Raw genomic sequence first — 25,176 nt, 5'->3', positions numbered from 1 at the left:
TTAAATTGAACATGACAGGCAAAAGCAGGGATGAAGGAGGTTGTCTTATTATGACCGCGAACACTATATAAATCCAGACCGGGGGAACTCTTTCCCATTTTAAACTTGAGGTGTGTTAATTAGATTAACCCATCTTTCGAGCAGACAGTCCACATATATCTTTACTACTACAATCAAGGCTGAAGGTTTTTGGTTGTTGCTGCCAGAATTGCTTCTCAAATGTAGACTGGATAAGAACAGGATTTGGCTGGCTGAGGTGCTTCCTTCCACTTTTCCGCAGCCTTTAATGCCAGCAGGTTCAAGAGGAGAGCTCAGGATGAATGTTAAGCCGCAGATAGACACACAGTAAAGGTAATTATGACTGCTAATTATACCTTTATTTAGTTGCTAAAATTTACTACTGCTACGACTAATTTCAATATGTATTCCATTTCTTCCTCCACTTCAGATGAGAGCCCAAAGCGCACTGCCTTTTGTAAAGACGAACTCAATATGACCATTAAAACGCCAACAGCTATGCTACATTTCCAAGCATATTTAAATAATAACAAAAACGCCAATAGCTGGAAACTGGAATTGGAAAAAAAAGGAAACCAATTACCGTATTTTTCGTCCCATAGGACGCTCCGTCCCATAGGACGCACCTACTTTTTTGGGGGGGGGAATAAAGGGGAAAAAATCCCTTTATTTCCCCCCCAAACCCAGGTCGGGGAACAGTGGGATGGCGGTGCTGCGCCTCCCCGCTGTCCCTCGAGCTTGTGGGGCTGGCCGATGTCTGTCCGGCGCGCGGGGCGCTCTGCTTCAGGGTGCCACGCGCGCCGGGTGGCAGGCTGCTATCCGCAGCGTGGGGAGCCCTGCAGGGAACTCCTGCAGGGCTCCCCAAGCTGTGGATGTCTGTCCGGTGCGCGGGGCGCTCTCCTTCAGGGCATTCCCCCGGGCGCGCAAGGCTTGCGGACACCTGCGCGAAGCACGGGGCGTCCTCCGGAGGGAAACTGCCCCCTAACTAAGGACTAGAAACACGAGAAGGCTGAACATTTATTATTTATTAATTTCATAAAATTCTTACATCGCTTGAGTGTAACAAACCAACAAACAACAACACTCAAAGTGGTTTGCACAAATGCAAGTTTTTGCTTCCTTCCTGAAAGCAGATGACATTGACCTCAGCTGGGCTCAGCTTTGTAAATCTTGGGACAGTTATGGAAAGTAACACTTGCATTAAGGCAACTGGGCAGGGAAACCTCGGTAAATTGGAAAGGCATTTTCTTTTTTTGTTTCCAGAGCATTTTGAAAGCCCTTAAATAACTTACCAGGCAGTAGAGAACAAATTTCTGTAGGTTTGGAAGCTACTTCGGTGAAGGGAGAGGTGCCATCAAAGAGAAAATACATTTATTAGGAACCTACTTCAGTTGGTTATAATCAATAATAAAAACATGGTATCCAACTAAGGGTTTAGGACGCGGGTGGCACTGTGGTCTAAACCACTGAGCCTCTTGGGCTTACAGACTGGAAGGTCGGCAGTTCGAATCCCTGCGATGGGGTGACCTCCCCTTGCTCTGTCCCAGCTCCTGCCAACCTAGCAGTTCAAAAGCACACCAGTGCAAGTAGATAAATAGGTACCGCTGCGGAGGGAAGGTAAACAGCATTTCTGTGCGCTCTGGTTTCCGTCACGGTGTCCCATTGCACCAGAAGCAGTTTAGTCATGCTGACCACATGACCCGGAATGCTGACTGCGGACAAACGCCGGCTCCCTCGGCCTGAAAGCGAGATGAGCGTCGCAACCCCATAGTAGCCTTTGACTGGACGTAACTGTCCGGGGTCTTTTTAAAAAACAACAACAACAAAACCAAGGGTTCACCGAACGTAATTAATTAGGTCCATTAATTTCAAAAGGGCTACTCTGAGTAAAACAACAAATTTTAACAACTAAAGGGAACAGTACCATTGATTTGCATGATGGTTATAGAGGGACATAAGGAAGTTCCTGCCCCAAGGGGAGGACCACCACACCACCTAATCTATTGGCTTCAATAGGATGCTTCTTTCAAGGCTCACTTCAGCTGGGTGAGAGAAACATGAGGGCACCAGGGATGGTCTCTGTGGGCATCTATGTATCCATGGGGGCATGCTGGCAACCCCTCAGGGAGGGAGGGGAGGACAGAGAAACCATAGAATTGGAAGTGACCCTGAGGACCTCCCCCTGCAATGAAGGAATCTTTTGCAGCTCTCCCATACAGGGATCGAACCTGCAAAACTGTCATGATCAGAACATCTGAGAACAGAGCAAATATTTGCTCCAAACTAGTGCTGTTCCAAGGGGATGCGGGTGGCGCTGTGGGTTAAACCACAGAGCCTAGGATTTGCTGATCAGAAGGTTGGCGGTTCAAATCCCCGTGACGGGGTGAGCTCCCGTTGCTCGGTCCCTGCTCCTGCCAACCTAGCAGTTCGAAAGCATGTCAAAGTGCAAGTAGATACCTTCTCTGGCAGGAAGGTAAACGGCGTTTGCGTGCGCTGCTCTGGTTCGCCAGAAGCGGCTTAGTCATGCTGGCCACATGACCCGGAAGCTGTACCCCGGCTCCCTCGGCCAATAAAGCGATATGAACCCAAGAGTCGGTCACGACTGGACCGAATGGTCAGGGGTCCCTTTACCTAGTGCTGTTCCAAAGTATTTGGCTCAGGTGAATTTCATAATTTTCAGGTGCAGGAGGTGGATGTAGCAGGGGAAGCAGTGACACCACTCCTGAAAACTGGAGTGATCTTAAGAAAACAGATGAGTTTAAAGGTAATTTTGATCATAAAATTGTAGTGTTGAAAGGGACCCCAAGGGACATCTAGTCCAACCCCCTTCAATGCAGGAATCTCAGATATGAGGTAGCCGAGGACTTTGCTTTCTGGAATCCAAAAAACCTTGCCACTGCCTGAAGCAGCTGTGTGGCCCCTGGCAGTGATGGCAACCTTGTATTGAAGGTAAAACTGAAATTTCAGTTAAATTCATCCCCTTCTGAAAGTCGATGAATATCCCTTCCCCCAACCTTCTTTTCAGAGGCAAATGACCCTGCAAAAGTGTGTGTGTGTGTGTGTGTGTGTGTGTGTGTGTGTAATATTCAGCACTCCTTCATTTCAAATCACACTTAGAACATTATGTCTGTCTTCGAACGTTATTTCTGTCTTTGAACGTTATGTCTGTCTTCACCACATATTTTCGTTTGTTTACATTTCTCTATTTTTATTCATTTTAGAACATTTTAATCTCACCTTCGCATCCAATAAATACTCAAAAGCTGCTGACAAATAAACAAATCAGAAAAAACCCTGTTACATCAACTGTCTTCATTCGAATAGGGTAACAATTAACAGAAGCACAACTGAGAACTTAAAATGCTGTAATAGCCAAAGGCAAAAATCATTCATCTCGTAGCTTCAGGGCATTCCTGTAAGCTGCAAATATCTAATCATATCACTATGAGGATCAGGGCTTGGCATGCAGTGGGCTTAAATACCAGCCATAATATTTCAAAAGCTATGGCTCTGTACTGTCCATGTTCTGTATCACAGCGATGCTACTGCACTAAATCCGAGGCTTAGTTCGGACGTCTTCCCTTAAAGATCTAGAAAGGTTCCTCACTTGTTTTCTTTGGATCGATGAAGAGGGGCCCCATCAGTGCTCAGAGCAGTCATTAGGTGGAAAAGGGACCTCAGGTCAGGTGTGCCAACTCTTAGGGGTGGAGGGGTCTTTGACCCCCTCAATATTTGCTGGCAGGGGGCCGGGCCTGTTGAGGGGATGGGGGAGGCCAAGCACAATGCGGTTCAAGGGTTGGCTCCTCCTCAGTGTGAGAGAGGAGGCCGCACTGTGCCAGGCTCCCCGCTCGGCCTTTCCCTGAGGGTGAGATGTTGTGCATGAATCGCCTCCAGCGGAGGAACAAGCGGATCGGGCGCATGGGGCAGCGCGCATGCTCTGCGCCCCGGGGCCGGGCCAGCTGGGACAGGACGCTCCATGGGGCCTCCGAGGAGTCTGCCTGCCTCCTCCCATTCAGATGACCTACAGCTGGGGGGTGGGGCAGTGGGCAGACTGTTTGGGGCAGTGCGGAGCCTGTGGGCGCCCAAGCCCACCGCATCACTCGCAGGAGAGACGCTTGGCTCGGGCATGCTGCAGGCCCTGTGGTGAGTGCCACCCGGCATTTGGTCACCCCCCTCAGTGGTACTGCTCCGGCGGGAAGGTAAATGGCATTTCCGTGCGCTGCTCTGGTTCACCAGAAGTGGCGTGGTCATGCTGGCCACATGACCTGGAAGCTGTACGTTCAGCTCCCTCGGCCAATAAACCGAGATGAGCGCCGCAACCCCAGAGTCGGTCACGACTGGACCTAATAGTCAGGGGTTCCTTTACCTTTACCTTTATGCTTTAAAGGAAAACTATATGAAAATGATGTACAGTGGTACCTCGGGTTACATACACTTCAGGTTACATATGCTTCAGGTTACAGACTCCGCTAACCCAGAAATAGTATCCCGGGTAAAAAACTTAGCTTCAGGATGAGAACAGAAATTGCGCGGTGGTGGCACAGCGGCAGCGGGAGGCCCCATTAGCTAAAGTGGTGCTTCAGGTTAAGAACAGTTTCAGGTTAAGAATGGACCTCCAGAATGAATTAAGTATGTTACCAGAGGTACTACTGTATAGATGCTACTTAACACCTAACAAATTATCTAATTATCTAACAAATTACATATCCATCGCTGGAAATATAAACAGCTAGATGAATCTTTTTTTATAGGTAGTGGACTTGCAAGAATGTGAGGGTATTTTGGGAAATGTTACAAGATGAAATAAAAAAGATGTTAAAAATGAGTATATTTTAAAAGCCCGAACCGAAATCTCCCCCACCATGCTAACGTTGTTTATGTGTGCAACAATAGCAGCTAGGATTTTTTATGTGCAAAAAAATGGAAGGAAGAAGTAGTTTCCACCCAAGAAGAATGGATAAGTAAGATAATGGACTATGCAGAACTGCTAAAATTAACAGCAAAATTAAGAGAATCTAATGATGAACGTTTTATGGAAGAGTGGATGCCCTTTTTGGACAACTTAAAGGAATATTATAGTATGATGAACTCGCAAGCAGGATTTGAGATATGAGCAGCAGAAATAATTAGAGTGTAATATTGTGGTTATGATTCGATAGGCAGAAGATAGGGTGTAGCAGAAGGGGAAAAACAAAAATGAAAAGCAGGGCGGGAAATTGACAAAAATAAGATGGAATTGTGTTTTGATTGTGTGTGTTAAAAATATTGAAACTTAATGAGAGACAGCACCTCTGCCTCAGGGACTGACTGGCTTGCCATCGTCGCCTCATCTGCCACTCTCAGAGAAAGAGAGAGGGAGAGGGAAAAGAAGATGGTGCCATTATTACACATCAAACTGCCCACTACAGCTGGAAATGTAGAGAAATGAAAACATTTTGGGAAATGATATACAATGAACTGAAAAAAAAATGTTTAAAATGACATTTGTAAAAAAAACCCAGAAGCATTTCTGTTAGGGATTCTAGGACAAGACCTGCCAAGAAAAATAAAAAACTTATTTATGTATGCTACAACAGCGACAAGAGTCTTGATAGCACAAGGATGAAAGAACGAGGAAATTCCAACGAAAGAACAGTGGCAAGAAAAATTGATGAGCTATGCAGAACTGGCTAAATTGACATACAAACGGCGGGACAAGGACAACTGTGACTTTAAGGAAGAAGGGGAACTTTTTACAAATTACCTAAAAAGACAACAAAATGAACTAGACCCCTTGGCAGGGTTTGAATAAACACACACACCAATTTATTGGTTGATAATATGATAGATAGATAATGTAAGGATATGTACAATTTTATAACATGTAGAGAATAGCATGTGTTGAGAAATCAGAGAGAGGAGCTGAGGGAAGTCTCGGGGGGAGGGTTTGATGGGGGTGGGAAAAAAGGGGGGGAAATAATGAATAGGGCATGTTTTGAAATTTTGTCATGCTGAAATTGCTAATAAAAAATACTTTAAAAAACAAACAAACAAACTGCCCACCACAGCTGCTATGGCTGTCATTTGAAATAAAGGTGAATCGTTTGTCTCAGGCAGCCGGTGCATTTGACTGGTCAGAAACTCCTAACGGGGGACACACCCCAATGTGTACATAAGCTTGCTGAATTTTAGCGCGTTTGAAGACCTTTTGCCATTAGCTTAGATGAAACCTTTGTGCACATGGAGCTACAGGTGTGTGTCCTCTGCAGTATTTTGGCTCGGGGCCTTTTGTCTCTTCCACCCTGATCCTGCCTCTTCACTGGAAAGCAAATGCTTACAGGTCAACCCTAAGTCCACCCAACATCACGGACCCAGCCACACAATATAGCAGAGACGGCTTACGCACAGAAATGATTACCGCCTGCCTTGCCACTTATTTATAGCCCTCTGAGAGTGCTGTGGCTAAAGAGCTTTGACATAATCAGTCCAATGAGATAATCCCAGATTTACTGTTTTGGGGGGAACATTGTGATATTGGAAATACGTCCTCCCGGACATGCATGTGGGGAGCATCAGTGAAGAGGGCTAGTCTGAGGCGGTGCGGATGTGTGCATGCATGGGTGTGAGGAGGGAGGGTTCAAATTTTCCCTCTAAGGTTGCATTTAGTGGGAGGAAGTGTTTTAGAAATGTGCAAATCTGTCACGGGTCCAGACAGCCCACTGTTTTCTACTTTAACTGAGAGTCTCTACAAAGGTTGCGGATGGTTAAATGCATGTCCACACATTTAAAATGCAAATTGCATCGGAGGGGAGGCACTGATAATTTAATAGAATCCAAGCCAATGTGCAGGGGAGAATTTAACCCTTTTCTCCCTTGTGCTCCTCTTCAGAAGCTGGAGTTCCACTCAATGAAATCTGATGAGTGATATTTCTTAGGGCTGCAGTGGGAGAGAAAAGGGTTAAACTCCTCCTTTTTAGTCCCCACAGCAGAGGCATTTTGCTTTTTTTTTAAAAAAAAACAACAACCTTACTTATTAAGAGGCAAAGACACATTTAACAATCCCATCAAATAAATTCCTGACTCCCAGGAAGTGCCTTTCCGAATCATTTTGTTACCTGAGGTCTTTGTGACTGGAGATATCAGGGAACTGAATGGGAAATCCAGAGAGCTTTGGACAGAGACAAATAGAAATTCCGACATGTAAATACCCTCCCCTCCCCGAGCAAAAACAAATAAAAATGTTTTCCATTTAACAACATGCTTTGGGAAAATATTAGTCTGAGCAGAGGCAATAACCGGAACAATCAACAGACCTATTTGAAGCACCGGGTGGATTTTCAAAGGGCTTGTTTTTCAGAGGTTAATTTAATCATAAGGTCTGCTTTGCTGTCAAAATTTACAAATAAGTTCATCAAATCCTCTGCTACAGTGAAGTTAGAAGAAAAAAAAATATTGGAAAGATCAGAGAAAGCAAGAGGTTTTCTGCTGCAGGCTAATGCACGACAATACGGCTTCTGAAAAGTGAAACAAGGGAATTGATGGTCGAGTCCTGCATGGGACTATTATGGGCTATCACTTCTGCATAGGCATCTGGGTACCGAAGCAGATGTACATCTTATGGTTCTGTATATTGTCAAGTATTTGCCAACACTGAACTGTAAAAAGCAACGAGGGATGAAGTCCAGAGGCAAATGTTTGTATTTCAGAAAATGAAATAAGCTTGCACCAAAGAGTTCAGACTATAACAGAAAAAAACAAGATGGCAAACCCTCCAGCTACTGACTCCAAGAACTGGCTCTGATAAATATTTTTTATGTGACAAGCCACACTGCGATGCAACGCTTATCCTGCGTTTTCATTTGCCATATATGCTTTGATATGTGCTGTAAGCCGCCTAGAGTGGCTGGGGAAACCCAGCCAGATGGGCAGGGTATAAACAATAAAATTATTATTGTATTAATCCCAAATGTATTTGCATCGAAGTCACGTCTATCGTGAGACCATCTATCAAGTATGCCAGGCATAGCCAAACTTGGCCCTCCAGCTATTTTGGGACTACAATTCCCATCATCCCTGACCACTGGTTCTGTTAGCTAGAGATGATGGGAGTTGTAGTCCCAAAGCAGCTGGAGGGCCAAGTTTGGCCATGCCTGAAGTATGCCAAGAGAGGAAAAAGGAATGACAAAAAAGAAAAAGAAAAAAGGGATTTAGTGGAGGCTCAAATGTGGCAAAGCTGTGTCTCTAAAAAGCTAAAATTCTCCAACACATGGGAAATTCAGAAGGAAAGTTCAATATGCAGAAAAAGCACAGCACGGTGATTTTACATTAGCAAAAGCGAACCAGAGAATCGGGAAATCCTGAAGACTGAACGAAGTCTAACTGATCTTTTATGCAAACATGTTTGGCTTTCGTGTAGGGACCAAAGGAGTAAGTCGAGATCGACCAAGGTTTCTGCTAAAGCTGAATAGCTAGAAACTGAACTGTTCTATTTCTCCCGAAGCACACATCCCGAAACCCAGTCTTTAGCTAGCAACTGTCCTTTGCTACACTGTTAATTTTCTGTAAGCCGAACGCTGGGTTTGCTAGTAACACTTAACTTGCTGCAGTGCTACAGTGTATTGATGCTTCACAAAACGCCAACCTGATTTGTGCCTCGGTGAGCATCACGGCACACGCTATCGGAGCTTGGTAGAGAATGATGCCTGCTCTCAAGCAGAAAACCAAGGCTGGGGCACCACATCACCCCCAAGCCTAGGACTGAGCTGCAAAATCAATGGGATCATGTGGCATAGAGCTAGTCAGACTATATAGATTTGCATTGCATATTTAAATGCTCTCTGTGCACCTATCTATGGGCAAATGTAAAGCAATATGAAACCCTCCTTCCTTCTAGAAAACTAAGGGTTATCTTCTGGGCATACTGTATGCTGAAATAAAATTATATGAAAATGATGTACCTGACTCCTAGTAAATTAGCATAAATGTACAAGACAAGTACAAATACCTGCTGGAAAAGTAAAGAAAAAGAAGGCACTTTTATCATATGTGGTGGATGTGGAAGGTAATAAAAGCATTCTGGGAAATGATATATAATGAATTGAAAGAAATGTTTGAAATATTTTTAATAAAAAACCCCAGAAGCTTTTCTATTAGGAATTATAGGTACCAATATTCCAAAGGAGCAGAAAAGACTTTTAATGTAGGTGACGACAGCTGCACGGATGTTATTAGCCCCAAGATGGAAAGAAGACAAAGTCCCTACCAGAGAAGTATGGCAAATTAAGCTGCTGGAATATGCTAAGATGGCAAAACTGTCCGGAAAGCTCAGGAACCAAGAAGACAAAAACTTCAAGAAAGAATGGGGGAAATTTGTAACTTATCTGGGAGACCACTGTAAGCAGATGAAAACATTAGCAGGATTGCAATAACATTTGTAATGTGGCAAATATTATGGACAAAATGGAGTGACTTAAAATATGGATTATTGAATAATATGCAGTTGAAAAGGTTGACAATAGGACCCATGGAAGGGAAGGTGAGAAGTTCAGAGATTTGGAGGAATCTCTAAGTATGGAGATGTATTTTGTATTGTTATAATTTCATGTTTGTAAAACCAAATAAAAATTACTTCAAAAAAAGAAAAAGAAAACCAAGGGTTGTAGTCAACAAAGTCCTACTCAGAGCAGACCCACAGGGTGCAATTCAAGTGTGGCACGCATGTGGGGAACAAGGTCTGCTTCCTCAACAAGCCTTCCTCCCTGTGTAGTCCCTAAACCAGTTCTGGAGTTTTCCCCCAACCTGCCAGAGCAGATTTATGGGTTGCAGGGGAAGAAGAAGTCCTGTTGTGTGAGCAGACCTTGTTCCATGCACACAACAACATAGATGAATCCCACCCATGAAAATCAATGACCGCAAGTTAGTCATGTCCATTAACTTCAGTGGGTCTGGTCTGAGGAGCACACTGAATGTCACCCTAAATGTCAGGAAGGCTACAAGAGAACTTACTGTATTTTTCACTCCATAGGGCGCACTGGGCCATAGGGTGCACCTAGTTTTTTGGGGGGAAATAAAGGGAAAAAATCCACCCCGCTGGCTGTCTTGGCTTCCTCTTTAGCCACACGCAACCTCTCCAGCCAGGAGAGGCTGCGCGCGGCTTTGGCAGAAGCCAAGACAGTGAGCAGGATGGATCCCGCTTGCTGTCTTGGCTTCGTTTTTAGCCGCGGGGCTGGGGCGGGGGAAGCCCGAGCTTCTCCCGACCCCAGCCCCCAAAACAGGTCCAGGAGCGGTGGCAAGATTACGCGCAACCTCGCCGCCGCTCCCGGAGCTTGCGGGGCTGGGAATGGGAACTCCCGCCGTGCTCTGAAGGCTTGCAGATAGCTGCCTGAAGCCCGGGGAGCGAGAGGGGTTGGTGCACACTGACCCCTCTCGCTCTCCAGGCTTCAGCGAAAGCCTGCATTCGCTCCATAGGACGCACACACATTTCCCCTTCATTTTTGGAAGGGAAAAAGTGCGTCCTATAGAGCGAAAAATACAGTATGTGTTACGTGTGACATGGGAAGTTTCCGTACAAAAGGAGCTTGATGGAAGGGATCATTGAAACATGTAATGCATCTCCTGCAGACTACAGAAATATTATTCAGCAAGAGTTGCACAACAACTGGGTAGTTTGGCTCTTAGTGCTATGGAGCGTTTTATGGAAGAACTCTAAGCTCCTGGGAGAAAGGGTGAGATCCAAAAGTGATAAACAAACATAGTATTGCCTTATGAAAAAGCAAGAGATGGGCTTGGTTTTGCTAACCTTCGCAGGATTAAATCACTTTCGTCTTCATCGCAATGTTTCTGCTTTCCAGATTTGCAGGGGGATGTAAGGTCCAAAGAAAGCAAAAGAACAAAAAGCGAAGCAAGTACAGTAAATCTCTCTCAGGAGCAGCTGGCAGAGACAATTTGAAGGGACCCAGAACATGCCGACAGCTTGGGAAGTTACTTATTTCTACAATCAAAACCAGATGGCTTGACCTTAAACATCAACATGTCTTTTAATAACTTCTGTTTATTTGGTAGCCAGTTGGCCTGGGGTCACAGGAGAATTCTGGATTTTTAAAAAAAGGGGGGAGACACCCGTTGAGGATGAAGAAAGCCAGCAAGGCTCACCTGACCTTTAGCCATTCCACATTGGTGCAGGTACCTGGGCTGTGCTGGGACAACAAGGGAACAAAGGAAGGACAGAATGCTATGGGAAAGAATGGGAAATGGACCAGGAATCCTCAAGAACCAGATGCCAGGCAAGGAAGCAGTGACTTAAAGAAAAGAAAAAAGGCTGGCGGTGGCAGCAATGACCACCAATTCTTGTGATAAACAGAAGAGAGGGTGTCTGGAGCAGCTATGTTAAGGAAGGCCAACATCTGGCCCTCCAGATGTTGCTGGCTGGACCACAACACCCATCATCCCTGATCATTAGTCACGCTGGCTGGGGCTGATGGGAGTTGGAGTCATAGTTTCTCCACCCCTTAGTTAGGTGAAGCATTGGTAGGGATGAGGGGCAAAGGGAGTCCTGATTAGGACCAGACATAATGGCTGAGGAGGCTCATGGATTCCATCTGAAGTGTTCAGAATGACTGAGATGCTATGAGTTGTGTTTAGTGCTGGTCCCACTCAGAGTAAACCCAATGCAATGAATGGACTTGAGTTGGTCATGACTTTTAATTTCAGTGGGTCTACTCTGGGTAAGACTAGCATTAGAGACAACTCTGTGTATCTGATGGTTTCAGAGAAGACCAACAGAACCTCCACTCTTCTTTTGCCTTTCTAACGCTGCAGAGCCTGTTTACCTATTGTAAAAGGCATCTCAAGATACATAAGGTTACTCCAGGTCTTTCAAGTTATTGCAACCAGAATCTCCCATGAAAAGGGATACATGCTTATTTACAGGCCTTGGTATACACTGCTTAAGTATATGCAATATGTATACCCAACCGATCACTCTGCTCTGCAGGAGAAGACAGCTGAAGACAGCATCTTATCAGGATTCTCCATTCTGCCTGATGTCAGAATTGGGCTTTTGGTGTGGTGGCAGTTACCATTTCAATCTCCCTCCCATAATATATCAGACAGACACAACCTCTACTGTCTTTCCAGTATCTATTAAGATTTTCTTTTTTCAACAGATATTTTTCCAGGTCGGAACCTGCATTGGATTTGAAACTTTTATATATGTAACCGTTTTACAATGTTTTTATCCATTCTTTTGTTCTATACAGTGGTACCTTGGTTCTCAAACTTAATCCATTCCGTAAGTCCATTCCAAAACCAAAGCATTCCAAAACCAAGATGCGCTTTCCCATAAAAAGTAATGCAAAATGGATTAATCCGTCCCAGACTTTTAAAAACAACCCCTAAAACAGCAATTTAACATGAATTCTACTATCTAACGAGACCACTGATCCATAAACTGAAAGCCGTAAACAATGTACTGCAGTCACATAATCAACCAACCAACCAACCAACCAACCAGTAGCTAAACTGGGTTCCACACAGTCACAAAAAAAGAGCAGCAAAACAAAAACTCAAAATAAACAACAAAAACAGACAGACCTCAACGTAACACTCAAAACGGAAGTGTGGCACTCAAATCGGAAGTGCAACACTCCAAATGGAGCACGTTTGGCTTCCGAAAAAGGTTTGCAAATCGGAACACTTACTTCCGGGTTTGCAGTGTTTGGGTTCCAAGTTGTTTGAGTACCAAGGTGTTTGAGAACCAAGGTACCACAGTATTAAGAAATATTCAGTTATTTTTTCTTATGGAAGTACCAGTTGGCCTGCATCTTGCTTTAACCAAGTTTTTAAAGGGACTGTATTATATAGAATTTACCTTTTTTGGCAGAATTATCAGTCTCCTGTAAACCTTTTGCTATCGCTTATGTCCTTCAGCGAGTTGGGAAACTCATCCTGCTTGCATAATTGTGGTCAACTATTAACACTCAAAATGGAGCATGTTTGGCTGCTGAAAAAAGTTCAAAAACCGGAACACTTACTTCTGGGTTTGCAGTGTTTGGGTTCCACGTTGTTTGAGAACCAAGGTACCACTGTATATGGTTTTACTGAAATTGTGAAATCATTTTGAGATGGTTCATAAATGATAAAGTGTTCAGAATCACCAAGGGGGCTATGGCAGAGTGAAAAGGAGGTGGGAGCTTTAGGGTGAAGGGAAGGTAATAAATGGAAATAAAAGCCTCGGGCAATCTTGCAGTGATCTGGTGGGCTGCAGATTCCAAAGGGGAGCCATATTCCAATCAGCACCGGGATCCATTTGCTGTGGGTCAGTTAAGTCTGCTTTGGATCCCTAGTTTCGCATGCTGTCGGGTTGGTTATTTTACAGCCCAGTCTTAGGCATATTTACTCATGAGTAAGCCTCACCGCATTCAGTGGGAGTTACTCGCGGGAAATTGTGCATGGGATTGAAGCTTTGACTACCTTTGAAGGTGACCCGGAAACTACAACTAATCCAGAATGCAGCAGCTAGGCTGGTGACTGGGAGTGGCTGCCGAGACTATATAACACCAGTCTTGAAAGACCTACACTGGCTCCCAGTACGTTTCCGAGCACAATTCAAAGTGTTGGAGCTGACCTTTAAAGCCCTAAATGGCCTCGGTCCAGTATACCTGAAGGAGTGTCTCCACCTCCATCGTTCTGCCCGGACACGGAGGTCCAGCTCCACGGGCCTTCTGGCGGTTCCCTCGCTGCGAGAAGCCAAGTTACAGGGAACCAGGCAGAGGGCCTTCTCGGTAGTGGCACCCGCCCTGTGGAACGCCCTCCCACCAGATGTCAAAGAGAAAAACAACTACCAGACCTTTAGAAGACATCTAAAGGCAGCCCTGTTTAGGGAAGCTTTTAATGTTTAATAGGTTATTGTATATTAGTGTTTTGTTGGAAGCCGCCCAGAGTGGCTGGGGGGACCCAGCCAGATGGGAAGGGTATAAATAATAAATTGTTGTTGTTGTTGTTGTTGTTACTTCTTGTTCAGCTACTTTGATGAGCATCTTGCAAAAGAAAAGTGGCACTGATATTTCTTTTCAAAGTCTGGTAGGGCTTGCAAACGTTTTTGCAAATGAAGGGCTCTCTCTCTCTCTCTCTCTCTCTCTCTCTCTCTCTCTCATGTTTGTGTAGGAAAAAAACCCCTTAAGATATTAGGGGTTCAACTCACATTTTCTTTGGCAAAGGGCCTCACTTTAAAAGCAGTTTCCAGGTCACAGGAAGCGTTACTCTGAACAGTGGCTTCGAGGAATACTCATCTAAAACACTGCTACCTCTGACAGTAGACAGTGTATTTGAAAGAGCTGGAGTTTGCTTTTTTTGTTTCGTTAAGGCAGATAGCAAAGCAAATTTTGATAGGGGCAAAAATCCTTTGAAATTTTACACATATGTAAGCGGTGGGCGAGCGTGGGAGGATAGCAAGACCTTGCCTACTTTGGGGAGTTAGTCTCATGATGCTGAGCTACAATATGGCAAAGCTGAATACGGTAGGAGGATAGAAGAGACTGCCTGCGGTGGCTTGCTTCAAAACGTGCAGGTGTGGCTACTATGTTCTTTGCTGCTGTGCCTGCAATATAGCCCATTCAAAACTATGTGCGCTTTGCAATTGCCTCCCTCCCACATGCTCTTTAGAGTGGGTCCAGGTGGGAGATTAATATAGTCAGCAGGTTATTCAGATCTTGCAAATGGACTGTTGCCAACACTTCTTCTTTTTTCCTTTTTTTAACGTATTGCATTTTCTACAGAAAGGGCAAATCAGAATAAATCTTAGAGAGAGAAATAGGGGGTGCCATTGTGTGGAGCGGTACCTATTTATCTACTTTCACTCTGACATGCTTTCAAACTGTAAGGTTGGCAGGAGCAGGGACCGAACAACGGGAGCTCACCCTGTCGCGGCGATTCGAACCGCCGACCTTCTGATCGGCAAGTCCTAGGCTTTGTGGTTTAACCCACGGAGCCACACACGTCCCTCACATTATTGACCTCCAAAACTGCTTAGAACCGGGGAAATCATAATGCCAGATTGAGCTGTGCGACTGTTACCTTCGGACATTACTGTGTGGCTCTTGTCATGTGAATCAGTCAAAATAATGTTCCATAAATTGGATGTTCAAGAATCTGACTTCATGAGGGACCTTATGAATTATGCTGCATGGGTTGGGGTTTTTTTTTTTTTTTTAATGCTTCAATGTTTTATTGTTTTTATCAGTTCCAGCTCACATGGATCAGAAATGTTTTCCCAATCATCAGCATGTCTTTGTATAAATGTTTCATTCCTGTCTGTTATCCACATCGAATGTGCTCCACTGTCGCATGCAACACAAACCAGCTGGTTGAGCTCCTTCTAAGCTCTGATTTCTCATGCAGCGCTTCATCCTGCTATACCACTCTGCTTCAGAGATATTTATAGAAACTTAAGCAGCATGCTCTTCCAGGCTTATGGGATATTCAGCTGCCATACTCCTGGAGCATTTATTGCATTCAATTAACGGCTACCCAAATTAATAGATTCAAGCTACTGGCTACGTACTTGGTACTGAACCAAACATTTAAAGGACCCCATTACCCCACAGTGAACTAAATACTCCCCCCCCCCTTTTTTGGGCATGGTGTGAACTTATAATGAATCCACAGCCACCTCCAGTTCCTATGCAATATGGAGCAAAGCACAGAACCAAATAAGGTTTAGAGGATTCAGATGCAGTGCAGATCAGGAATTGAGAGATTTGGGGGAATTATGATTGTCATGACAACCAAGACACGTTCCTGTATCTAATTTTGTGCTCTGGAAAGAAACCAGTTCTAAACTCCTCATGACTGCCGCTCTTCCAAATACCAGAGAGTGAAAGAATGGATTGAAAATTCACAGCCAAGCAGTACAAGAGGGTTATAGTATTAGCAGGAGTGCGGTTAAGTACCAACCATTCCACTAATCCCTATTTAAATACACAACAGTTATATCAAAGCCCATTGAATGGGATCATCTGATCAGAAGCATTTCCAAGTAAGTTCTCGTCCAGAGAAAGGATACCTTTGTCACCGGGCAGAGGCTTTCTTGCGGAAATCTGGGTCACAATTCACTAGGGTTGTGGGATGCCTGCATTGCTTCAATGGGTCAGGGCGGAAATGAACTTGCTGACCCTACTCCCTGGCTTTCAGTCACCAACTGTGCATAGAGCCCTATATGTTCACACCCCCCCCCCCACTATGCATAGATGCTGAACATGTAATCTGTAGCCACGGTTATTGCAGGGCACAGATCACACATTCAGGATGCAGGTCACATTCCAGTCAATGGAGGGAGCCTGTGGGTAGGTGTGTGGGATACCCATGAAGGGGTTAAGACCACAGAGTAAGCTTTCCTGCCTGGCTTAGCTAGGTCACTTCGTTTCACCTTGGGAGGAAAGGTTACCAAACTCTTTGTTCTCTCACACATTCCACATGCTACTAGCAAGGCAGTCTAAGCCGGATGCACCAAGTTTAGACTGCACGGCTTAAGCAAGCAACATTGGTGCTTCTATACAAATAATTTTGAAACATTTGCCATTTGGGAACTGAAGTCATACTGCCTGTTTCTTCCTGCTGCTGCTGCTGCTGCTGCTGCGTGGAAAAGCACACGAATCTGACCTTTGCAGAGTTTGTCAGGAAACCATTTTTAACTGACCAAATGTGTGCTCTCTTTCTTTGCTAAAGGAAGCACAGGTACCAGACTCAGGAAGGCAAGAAGGATGCTAGAAATGGCATCCTAAGAAGCAGCAGACAATGCAAGGCAGTAACAGCTGAAAATAACCAGGATAGTGGGGGTGCCACATCACTCTAATCCCCTGGCTTCCCCATGCACACAAAGGTAAGCATGTACATATTTTCTTCAGTGGGGCTGCCTACATAAAACTTTCTCTCGCACTGAGAGTCCTGGGGTATGTGGAGAACCCTCCAGAGATATGCCACTTGTTTCAAGTTGCTACCAGGCCCTGATGAGACACAAAGTCTTTTCAAAGACGGCACTTGAAATTCTTTAAAGATCCTCCTACAGCTGCCAGTTCTCTTTCAAGTCCATTTGATTCATCTCAAGAGGCCCTGCATCTATGAAATTCATTGAGGATCAGCCCGCCCCAAAAGAAAGTGATTAAGGAAACCCTTTAATTTGGGGGAGGACGAAAGAACAAATGGGGAAATAGGACTGGATCTTAATTCTTTGCAGGTTTCTTTCTTTTTTTAAAAAAAAACACTTCCCAGAGGATCGTCCCTTTTCAAGTTTTTGTGAAATCTGACATTGCGTTTCAGATGGTGTGTTACCGCAAAATCTTCTCAATGTCAGCTCTGGCTTGCATCTCACGAGGGATCTTTAAAAGTAATTCGTTTGCACAGATTGTCTCACTTTCCCCACATATGCATATTTTCCCCTTAATCTTTTTTCCCTTTTTTTTCTTTGATGATGCGAGTTTTCTATTAGAACACTGAGCATATTGGACATTTTGAAGTGATGCCTTGTTATTGACTATGACAAAGGAAAGACAGGCAGGGAGGCACACATACACAACATGCAAGCGAGCAAAGAGGCAGAGACCTCAGTTTTTCTCACCCCAGCCCTGCCTCCTAGGAAGAACTTCTTCTACCAGGTCGTGGGTTCAAGCCCCACGTTGGGCAAATAGATTCCTGTATTACAAGAGGTTCGACTAGATGACCCTTGGGATCCCTCTCAACTCTACAATTCTATTTATTATATCAGGAGGTGCTATCACTGCTTCTATACGTAAAGGTAAAGGGACCCCTGACCATTAGGTCCAGTCGTGGCCAATTCTGGGGTTGTGGTGCTCATCTCGCTTTATTGGCCGAGGGAGCCGGCGTACAGCTTCCGGGTCATGTGGCCAGCATGACTAAGCCGCTTCTGGCGAACCAGAGCTGCGCATGGAAACGCCGTTTACCTTCCAGCCTGGAGCGGTACCTATTTATCTACTTGCACTGGCATGCTTTTGAACTGCTAGGTTGGCAGGAGCTGGGGCAGAGCAACGGGAGCTCACCCCGTTGCGGGGATTTGAACCGCCAACCTTCTGATTGGCAAGCCCTAGGCTCTGTGGTTTAACCCACATCGCCACCCGCATCACTGCTTCTATAGGAACAAGCAAATAAAGATGCCGAGCAGCTGAGTGATCTTTTTTCACCTAGCCTTGGAGCTGTATCCAGACAAGCATTATTAGCCCCACTAAAATGTTTAAATGTGGTTTAAAAACCACATTTCTTCCCTGTAATGTGGCCTAATCTTTGAAATCCACTAGCGATGTACATCTGGTGGTCCCTGACAGTGTTAGATTGTCCTCAACCATGAATTGTGCATTTAGTGTGGCAGCCTCGGGGTTATGGGATTCTCTACCTAGTGAAACAAAAGGTGGATGAGAGTTTTAGGCACTCATTTTGTCAAGCTTCCTCAGGAACATTATTTCCTCTTTTCGCCAAGCAAACCTGTTCTGCTCTTCGGCTTCTTCCACGTGTTTTCCTTCCATTTTGTTTAGCTACCGTTGTTTTGGTTTCGAGATCTTGTGCACTGCATAGATCAGGCATGGCCAAAGCTGGCCCTCCAGCTGTTTTGGGACTACAACTCCCATCATCCCTCGCTAACAGGACCAGTGGTCAGGGATGATGGGAACTGTAGTCCCAAAACAGCTGGAGGGCCAACTTTGGCCATGCCTGGCATAGATATATTTTTCATGAGTTTCAGGTATAGCAATGATAGATTGAATAATATCCAAGTTTGTGACTGCAATGCACCTTTCATTCAGGGCTGAGTTTACAACGCAGGTTAATAATAATTTAATAACAATTTATTATTTATACCCCGCCCATCTGGTGAAGTGAGCTGTTTCAGTTGGCAACATGGGAGGGTGTGTGTTAGATGAAGGCAGGAATTGGTGTCTGAGTGATACAGTAAGGCTTTTACAAATAAAATGTGATTGGACTGAGATCCAGCGCTGAGGGCCTTCTGGCGGTTCCCTCATTGCGAGAAGTGAAGTTACAGGGAACCAGACAGAGGGCCTTCATGGTAGTGGCTCCCGCCCTGTGGAACGCCCTTCCTTCAGATGTGAAGGAAATAAGCAGCTATCTTCTTTTTTAAAGACATCTGAAGGCAGCCCTGTTTAGGGAAAATTTTAATATTTAATGCTGTATTGTTTTTAACACTTGATTGGAAGCCGCCCAGAGTAGCTGGGGAAACTCAGCCAGATGGGGGGGTATAAATAATTTATTATTATTATTATTATTATTATTATTATTATTATTATTATTCCAGATGAAGCAACGTAGTGTGTGCTCTCTGTGTGCACCATTTGGGCTTCACTTCAGGCAACATAATGTTTTGGACTGGCACTATTTTTAAGGAAAGGACAAATCTGGACTCCTATAGCAATGCCTGCACTATTTGGGTGCCAAAACCCCTTGCCTACAACCAGTATTGGAGTGTATGATGAGGCACAGTTGCCCTCTCAATACTGACCCACCTAGAAGAGGGGTAAGGTGGGACAGAGAGGCTGGGTCAACTAGGATATCAGGTTATGCCAAGGATCTTAAAAGCACCTCGCATCTGGCAGTGAGACTCACGATACGTCATAATTCCAATTTTATTCTAGCACAGCTGTTATTGATGTGACTGGAGTGTTTAGCCCTCCGATTTCATGTCTCCCCATGAGAAAATTGCTTTGACTATACTATCGGTATATTACAAAAAAAAAAAAAACACCACACCACCACAATCATAGAACCCAGCAAGATATTATTCAATTAGTTTTTATCTTGGTGCTTCAAAGGAACAGACTAGAGCTGTGTTTCCAATGGTTTGGTGTTTCAAAGGAACGTGCTCCACCAGTTTGGTAACCAAAGTCCCGCTGACTGAACTGTCACGACTTAAACTTAAGAAGTTACATTTCAGCTCAGCACCTTAATTTTACAGATATGCATTGCTGTTATAATTCAGGGAGCAGTTCAGCTGGAGGCTGATTTTGCTACCTGCATGAAAGATAACACATTGGTCACTAGGGCTGGGCGATATCTGGTTTTCAACATCATGATATATCAACAGCTAAACTTCACAGTATCACAATGTCTGAACTAAGGATGGAGTTATGGCTGGCTTCACGTTTTTCCCCACACAGTGAATTTTTTGTGGCACCCCCTCCTGCGATCCGCTACCCCTTGCATGAGGCAGGGGAGAACTGTGCTGGCAGAGGTCACAGGGGCTACAGGAATCAAGAAAATCATTGGCACACACACACACAGACAAAAATGTCATGATTTGAGGTACCGTATTTTTTGCTCTATAAGACTCACTTTTTCCCTCCTAAAAAGTAAGGGGAAATGTGTGTGCGTCTTATGGAGCGAATGCAGGCTGCGCAGCTATCACAGAAGCCAGAACAGCAAGAGGGATTGCTGCTTTCACTGCACAGCGATCCCTCTTGCTGTTCTGGCTTCTGAGATTCAGAATTTTTTTTTTCTTGTTTTCCTCCTCCAAAAACTAGGTGCGTCTTGTGGTCTGGTGCGTCTTTTAGAGTGAAAAATATGGTATATTGCCAGGTCAAAAATTATGAAACTGATATCACGATATGGACTTCAGACAGGTTTGGGACGATATATCGCCCAGCCCTAGTGACCACATTTATTAAAACATGCACCTCACATGTAGCTCGCATTTTTATATTGCCAGAAGCCTTTTAACCACCCCACTCCCTACTAACATAAACATTTCATTTTTGTCCACTGTTTTCCAGATAATGCTATTAATTGCATTCAGACATTTGATAGTGCTACTCACTTGATGAAGTATTTGATTCCATCTGCTGTATAGGCCTCTTCCCATCCATAAGGCAGACCTAGATGGATGACGGGGGGGGGGGGGGGGAGAAACAAAATAAAAACCCATCACAAATCTCAGTCAGCACTTTCAAGCATAACATGGATCTGCATTTCTGAAGGGACACCTGTTAAAAATGTGCACTCCGATAATGAAAAGTTAGGTATAAATCAATAAATAATAAGTTATTTATTATTTATGACAATATTCATATACATTAGGTACAATATAGAGGCGATATGCATTTTAAAAAACACAACCTAAAACGAATGCAACAGTATAAAGGCATATATAAAAGGAGGGGGGGGGGGGGAATTGATACAGAGAATGCATGGGCAAAAAGATAAGTCTCTGCAAGACAACTGAAGCAACTGATGTTTGCTGTTTCACAAATGGCAGAGAGAATGGCATTCTGCAGTACAGGGACAGCAGGAGAAAGCTCCTGTTCTCAGGTCCCCACCCTGATAGTCTGTAAGGTGTAGTGCCTGAAGTAAAATTTCCCCAGATAATCTCAGTGATCCTACAAGTCTCTGCAGGGACAGGAGCCCCAAGAAATATGTGTGTGAGAGAGAGACACAGAGAGAATCTATATGTATATTTGAATGATTTTCCATATATTTGTGTGTGTGTGTCTTTTTTCAGCTGAATCTTGCTGGAGCGGCTGCCGAGACCATATAACACCAGTCTTGAAAGACCTACGTTGGCTCCCAGTACATTTCCGAGCACAATTCAAAGTGTTGGTGCTGACTTTTAAAGCCCTAAACGGCCTCAGCCCAGTATACCTGAAGGAGCGTCTCCGCCCCCATCGTACAGCCCGGACACTGAGGTCCACCTCTGAGGGCCTTCTGGTGGTTCCCTCACTGTGAGCATTGAAGTTACAGGGAACCAGGCAGAGGGCCTTCTTGGTAGTGGCGCCCACCCTGTGGAACGCCCTCCCATCAGATGTCAAAAATAAACAACTATCTGATGTTTAGAAGACAGCTGAAGGCAGCCCTGTTTAGGGAAGTTTTTAATGACTGATGTTTTAATGCATTTTAATTTTTTTTTGTTGGAAGTTGCCCAGAGTAGCTGGGGAAACCCAGCCAGATGGGCGGGGTATAAGTAATAAATTAAATAGCACTCTCACGCATGTGTGTATACACACACACCACAATTCATTTAATAATTAGTGCTATTTTTCTTGAAAAAGAGGTGCCGGAACTCACCACAAACTCCTCCCTCATTCTCTTAAAATGGCAATGACGCCCACCTGAGAGGTGCCAGAACTAGGTTCCGGCAATTTCTGGCTCAAGAAAGAAAAAAAGAAAGGAAGGAAGGAAGGAAGGAAGGAAGGAAGGAAGGAAGGGAGGGAGGGAGGGAGGAAGGAAGGAAGGAAGGAAGGAAGGAAGGAAGGAAGGAAGGAAGGAAGGAAAAAAGCCCTGATTGTAAACCTGTTTGTTTTATGCTTTAGTAAAGTGTCCTTCAAGGTAATTGCATTCAGCAGCCTTAAGCACTGTACTGTCAATGAAGTACTTGATTCGATCCCAGAAACTGTCAATACACAGCCAGAAGCGTGAATTCTGAGAACTGTCTGATTATTAAACGGCCAGGTGTTACCATATATAACGGTGTCATCTAAAATGAGTGGCAAACTGTCACCCCCCAATAATTACAAATCAGACACTTGCTTCTTTGGTACCTGCCTCTCCAGCCATGACAATATTATCGTGGACTTCTCTTGAAGAATCAAAGATTACGTTTTCCAAAGGTCTCAGAAACAGGTAAGTTTAGGAGCAGTGCTGGGGAAACCGTGCGCCTTCCAGATGTTGTTGGACTCCTTTTTAAGTTTATTTGGGTTTTTTAAACTAAAAATTTACAGTTACGTATCCAACTTACAACATAAAGACAAGAATCCAAGGAATCTCTTGGACTTCCCTCCTTTCTTCTTCTTCTTTGGAGATCACTCATAAACATGTAAGATTGTCTTCCATAAACACAGTTTTAAAAACGAGTTGGTAAGTGACTGTGGGGCCAATTCTGGATTCACACATCCTTCCACAGTGGGGACATTGGTTTCCAGGCAGGAGTTGATCACGGTGAGGGTTTGTCAAACGTGCCTTCCTCTTAGCACGTTTCTTTCTTTTCCGTCCTGAGTTTGAGTGTCTTCAAAGCCCATGACACATTTGGTAAAGTCTGCTCTCCAATTGCAGGTCCTATTGTTAATCATTTCCTCCTGCATCTTTTCTGATAATCCAAAATCTTTTACCTCTCCATTGTGTCCAAAATTCACCATTAAACTACAAGTGTTATTCCAATCCTACCAGAAGAATCAGAGATCAGGAAGAACAAAATTTTAATAAGGAATAGGGAAAATGTATAATTTATCTTAAAAACCATTGTAAACAGCTAAAACCGTTAGTAGGATTGGAATAACACTCGTCGTTTAATAGTGAATTTTAGACACAGTGGAGATGTAAAAAGATTTGGATTATCAGAAAAGATGAAGGAGGAAATGATTAAAAATACGACCTACAAATGGAAGGAGGGAAGTCCAAGAGATTCTTTGGAATCTTGTTTTTATGTTGTATATGTTTGGATATGTGATTGTAAAACTTTAATCAGAAAAACCAAATAAATAAATTTATATAAAAAAGAAGATGGCAGGCAACGAGGAGCAAGGAGGGAGAGGAGAAGGCCCGGGGGGGGGGCTTGTTTTGGCCCCCTTTCTGGGGTGTGGGCCCCAGCAGGTATCTGACGCCAGCTTCGAGTGCCAATCCTGCTCCCAAGGAGAAAGAGTTGGAAACGCAAATTGCAGGCTTGCTCTACAGACAGCATCTAATTTTCTCCTGCACTGAGCGTGGATTTCCTCATGAAGTGAGGGAAATGTTTCATCGCGCAGTTCATGAGCGTACATATTTCAGCTGGTGTACACAAACCCAGACCTTGACTCCTTATGAGCTTGCTATTCATTCGACAAAGGGCTGCATTTACAGACTGGAATGCTGGCAACTTATACAATGCCTGTTGATGGAAAACAACCCTCTTTCCCCCTCAGCTTTGCTTTCAGCCGACTCTCGGAAAGGGGCCCTGAAAGCTTCTGCAGGCTTTTTGTGCGCTGCAGACTGTTTCCAAAGCGCACAAAGCCATGGAGTTACAAGTGCACAGCTTAATTTGTAGGTTTGTGCCCCAAGTGCCAATTTGAAAAGAAATTCCTCCGTGATAATATTCCAGCCTTGATTGAATTTCTGTCTGGAGAAAGGAGCTTGGTTTCAACTGGGCAATTGACGCAGGCTATAAATAACCAAGCAATGCAAGCGTTTTCAGGGAAAGTTAGCTAAGTGAGAAAGCAAATAGTTGCCTAGGATGAAACGAGGGAGTGACCAAGCTAATGTATTTTCACTTTTTGGTGCAAGCGACGTGCTCGTTGTCGTGACCCAACAAGAGACCCAAACAGATCTCTACCTCCCTGTCGGAAAGATAATAGCCAAGCAGAAACAAGACAAGCCACAGATCTATCAGGCTCTCTCTCTTTAAAATAAGAAAGTGTGGCAACCAGTCCACTTCAGTGTCAAGGGCCACCTTCCCACAGCGTTCAAAATTTGACAGGAGCATTTTGTACCTGGCTATCGGCTGCTTGCAAGCGAGCGAAGATGCTTTGGCGCCAGGGTGACACCTGATGTCTCCACCATTTGGAGGCGCATGCGTGGGGACGCTTGGATCCTGACTGTTTTTGCACACAAGCAACACATCCTGTAGAATTCTATCCGTGATATTTTATCTGCACAATCAGAATGAATTTCAGGAACCAAAAACATGACTTTCGAGCCGTTTGGCCCAAATATGGCAGCTAGGAAATTCCATTTTGGCAACTGTTAAGAAGGGTTTAAGGGGCCATTTGGTGCTTAGCTTATATATTTTGAGTTTCTAGCACTGCTTTCTCGTTTCCACGCCACCTCGACGAGACTTAGCACTGCACTTTGTGTGGGAGCCAGTGTGGTGTAGTGGTTAAGAGCGGTGGATTCGTAATCTGGTGAACCGGGTTCGCTTCCCCGCTCCTCCACATGCAGCTGCTGGGTGACCTTGGGCTAGCCATACTTCTCTGAAGTCTCTCAGCCCCACTCACCTCGCAGAGTGTTTGTTGTGGGTGAGGAAGGGAAAGGAGATTGTTAGCCGCTTTGAGACTCCTTAAGGGGAATGAAAGGCAGGATATCAAGTCCAAACTCTTCTTCTTCTTCAAGCTGGGGAGAGTTATGAACGTTTGTGAAGTGCTGCGGACATGGCAAGATTCCTCCTCCCTTGCCAGCAGCACATAGTGGGTGAATGGACCGCTGTGT

At 44.5% G+C, this 25,176-nt stretch overlaps 1 protein-coding gene and 1 long non-coding RNA gene across 2 annotated transcripts in view; one reads left to right on the top strand and one right to left on the bottom strand.

Moving 5' to 3' along the window:
- Nucleotides 1–25,176, bottom strand: part of STXBP4 (syntaxin binding protein 4) — a 132,173-nt gene that overhangs the window by 10,773 nt on the left and 96,224 nt on the right. Inside the window, exon 17 of the mRNA XM_083727582.1 lies at nt 20,825–20,882. Within this exon, the coding sequence (XP_083583708.1) occupies nt 20,825–20,882 (58 nt within the window). The remainder of the gene's footprint in view (nt 1–20,824; nt 20,883–25,176) is intronic.
- Nucleotides 5,422–14,810, top strand: LOC310839315. The gene is made up of 3 exons (XR_014561425.1): nt 5,422–10,599; nt 10,638–12,756; nt 13,074–14,810. It is a non-coding gene; the product is annotated as an uncharacterized lncRNA (long non-coding RNA).

The sequence above is a fragment of the Podarcis gaigeae genome (assembly GCF_964106915.1).
Source record: "Podarcis gaigeae genome assembly, chromosome: 2".
Taxonomy (NCBI): Eukaryota; Metazoa; Chordata; class Lepidosauria; order Squamata; family Lacertidae; genus Podarcis; species Podarcis gaigeae.
Note: the sequence above shows the minus strand (reverse complement) of the source record. Positions and strands in the feature narration are given on the sequence as shown.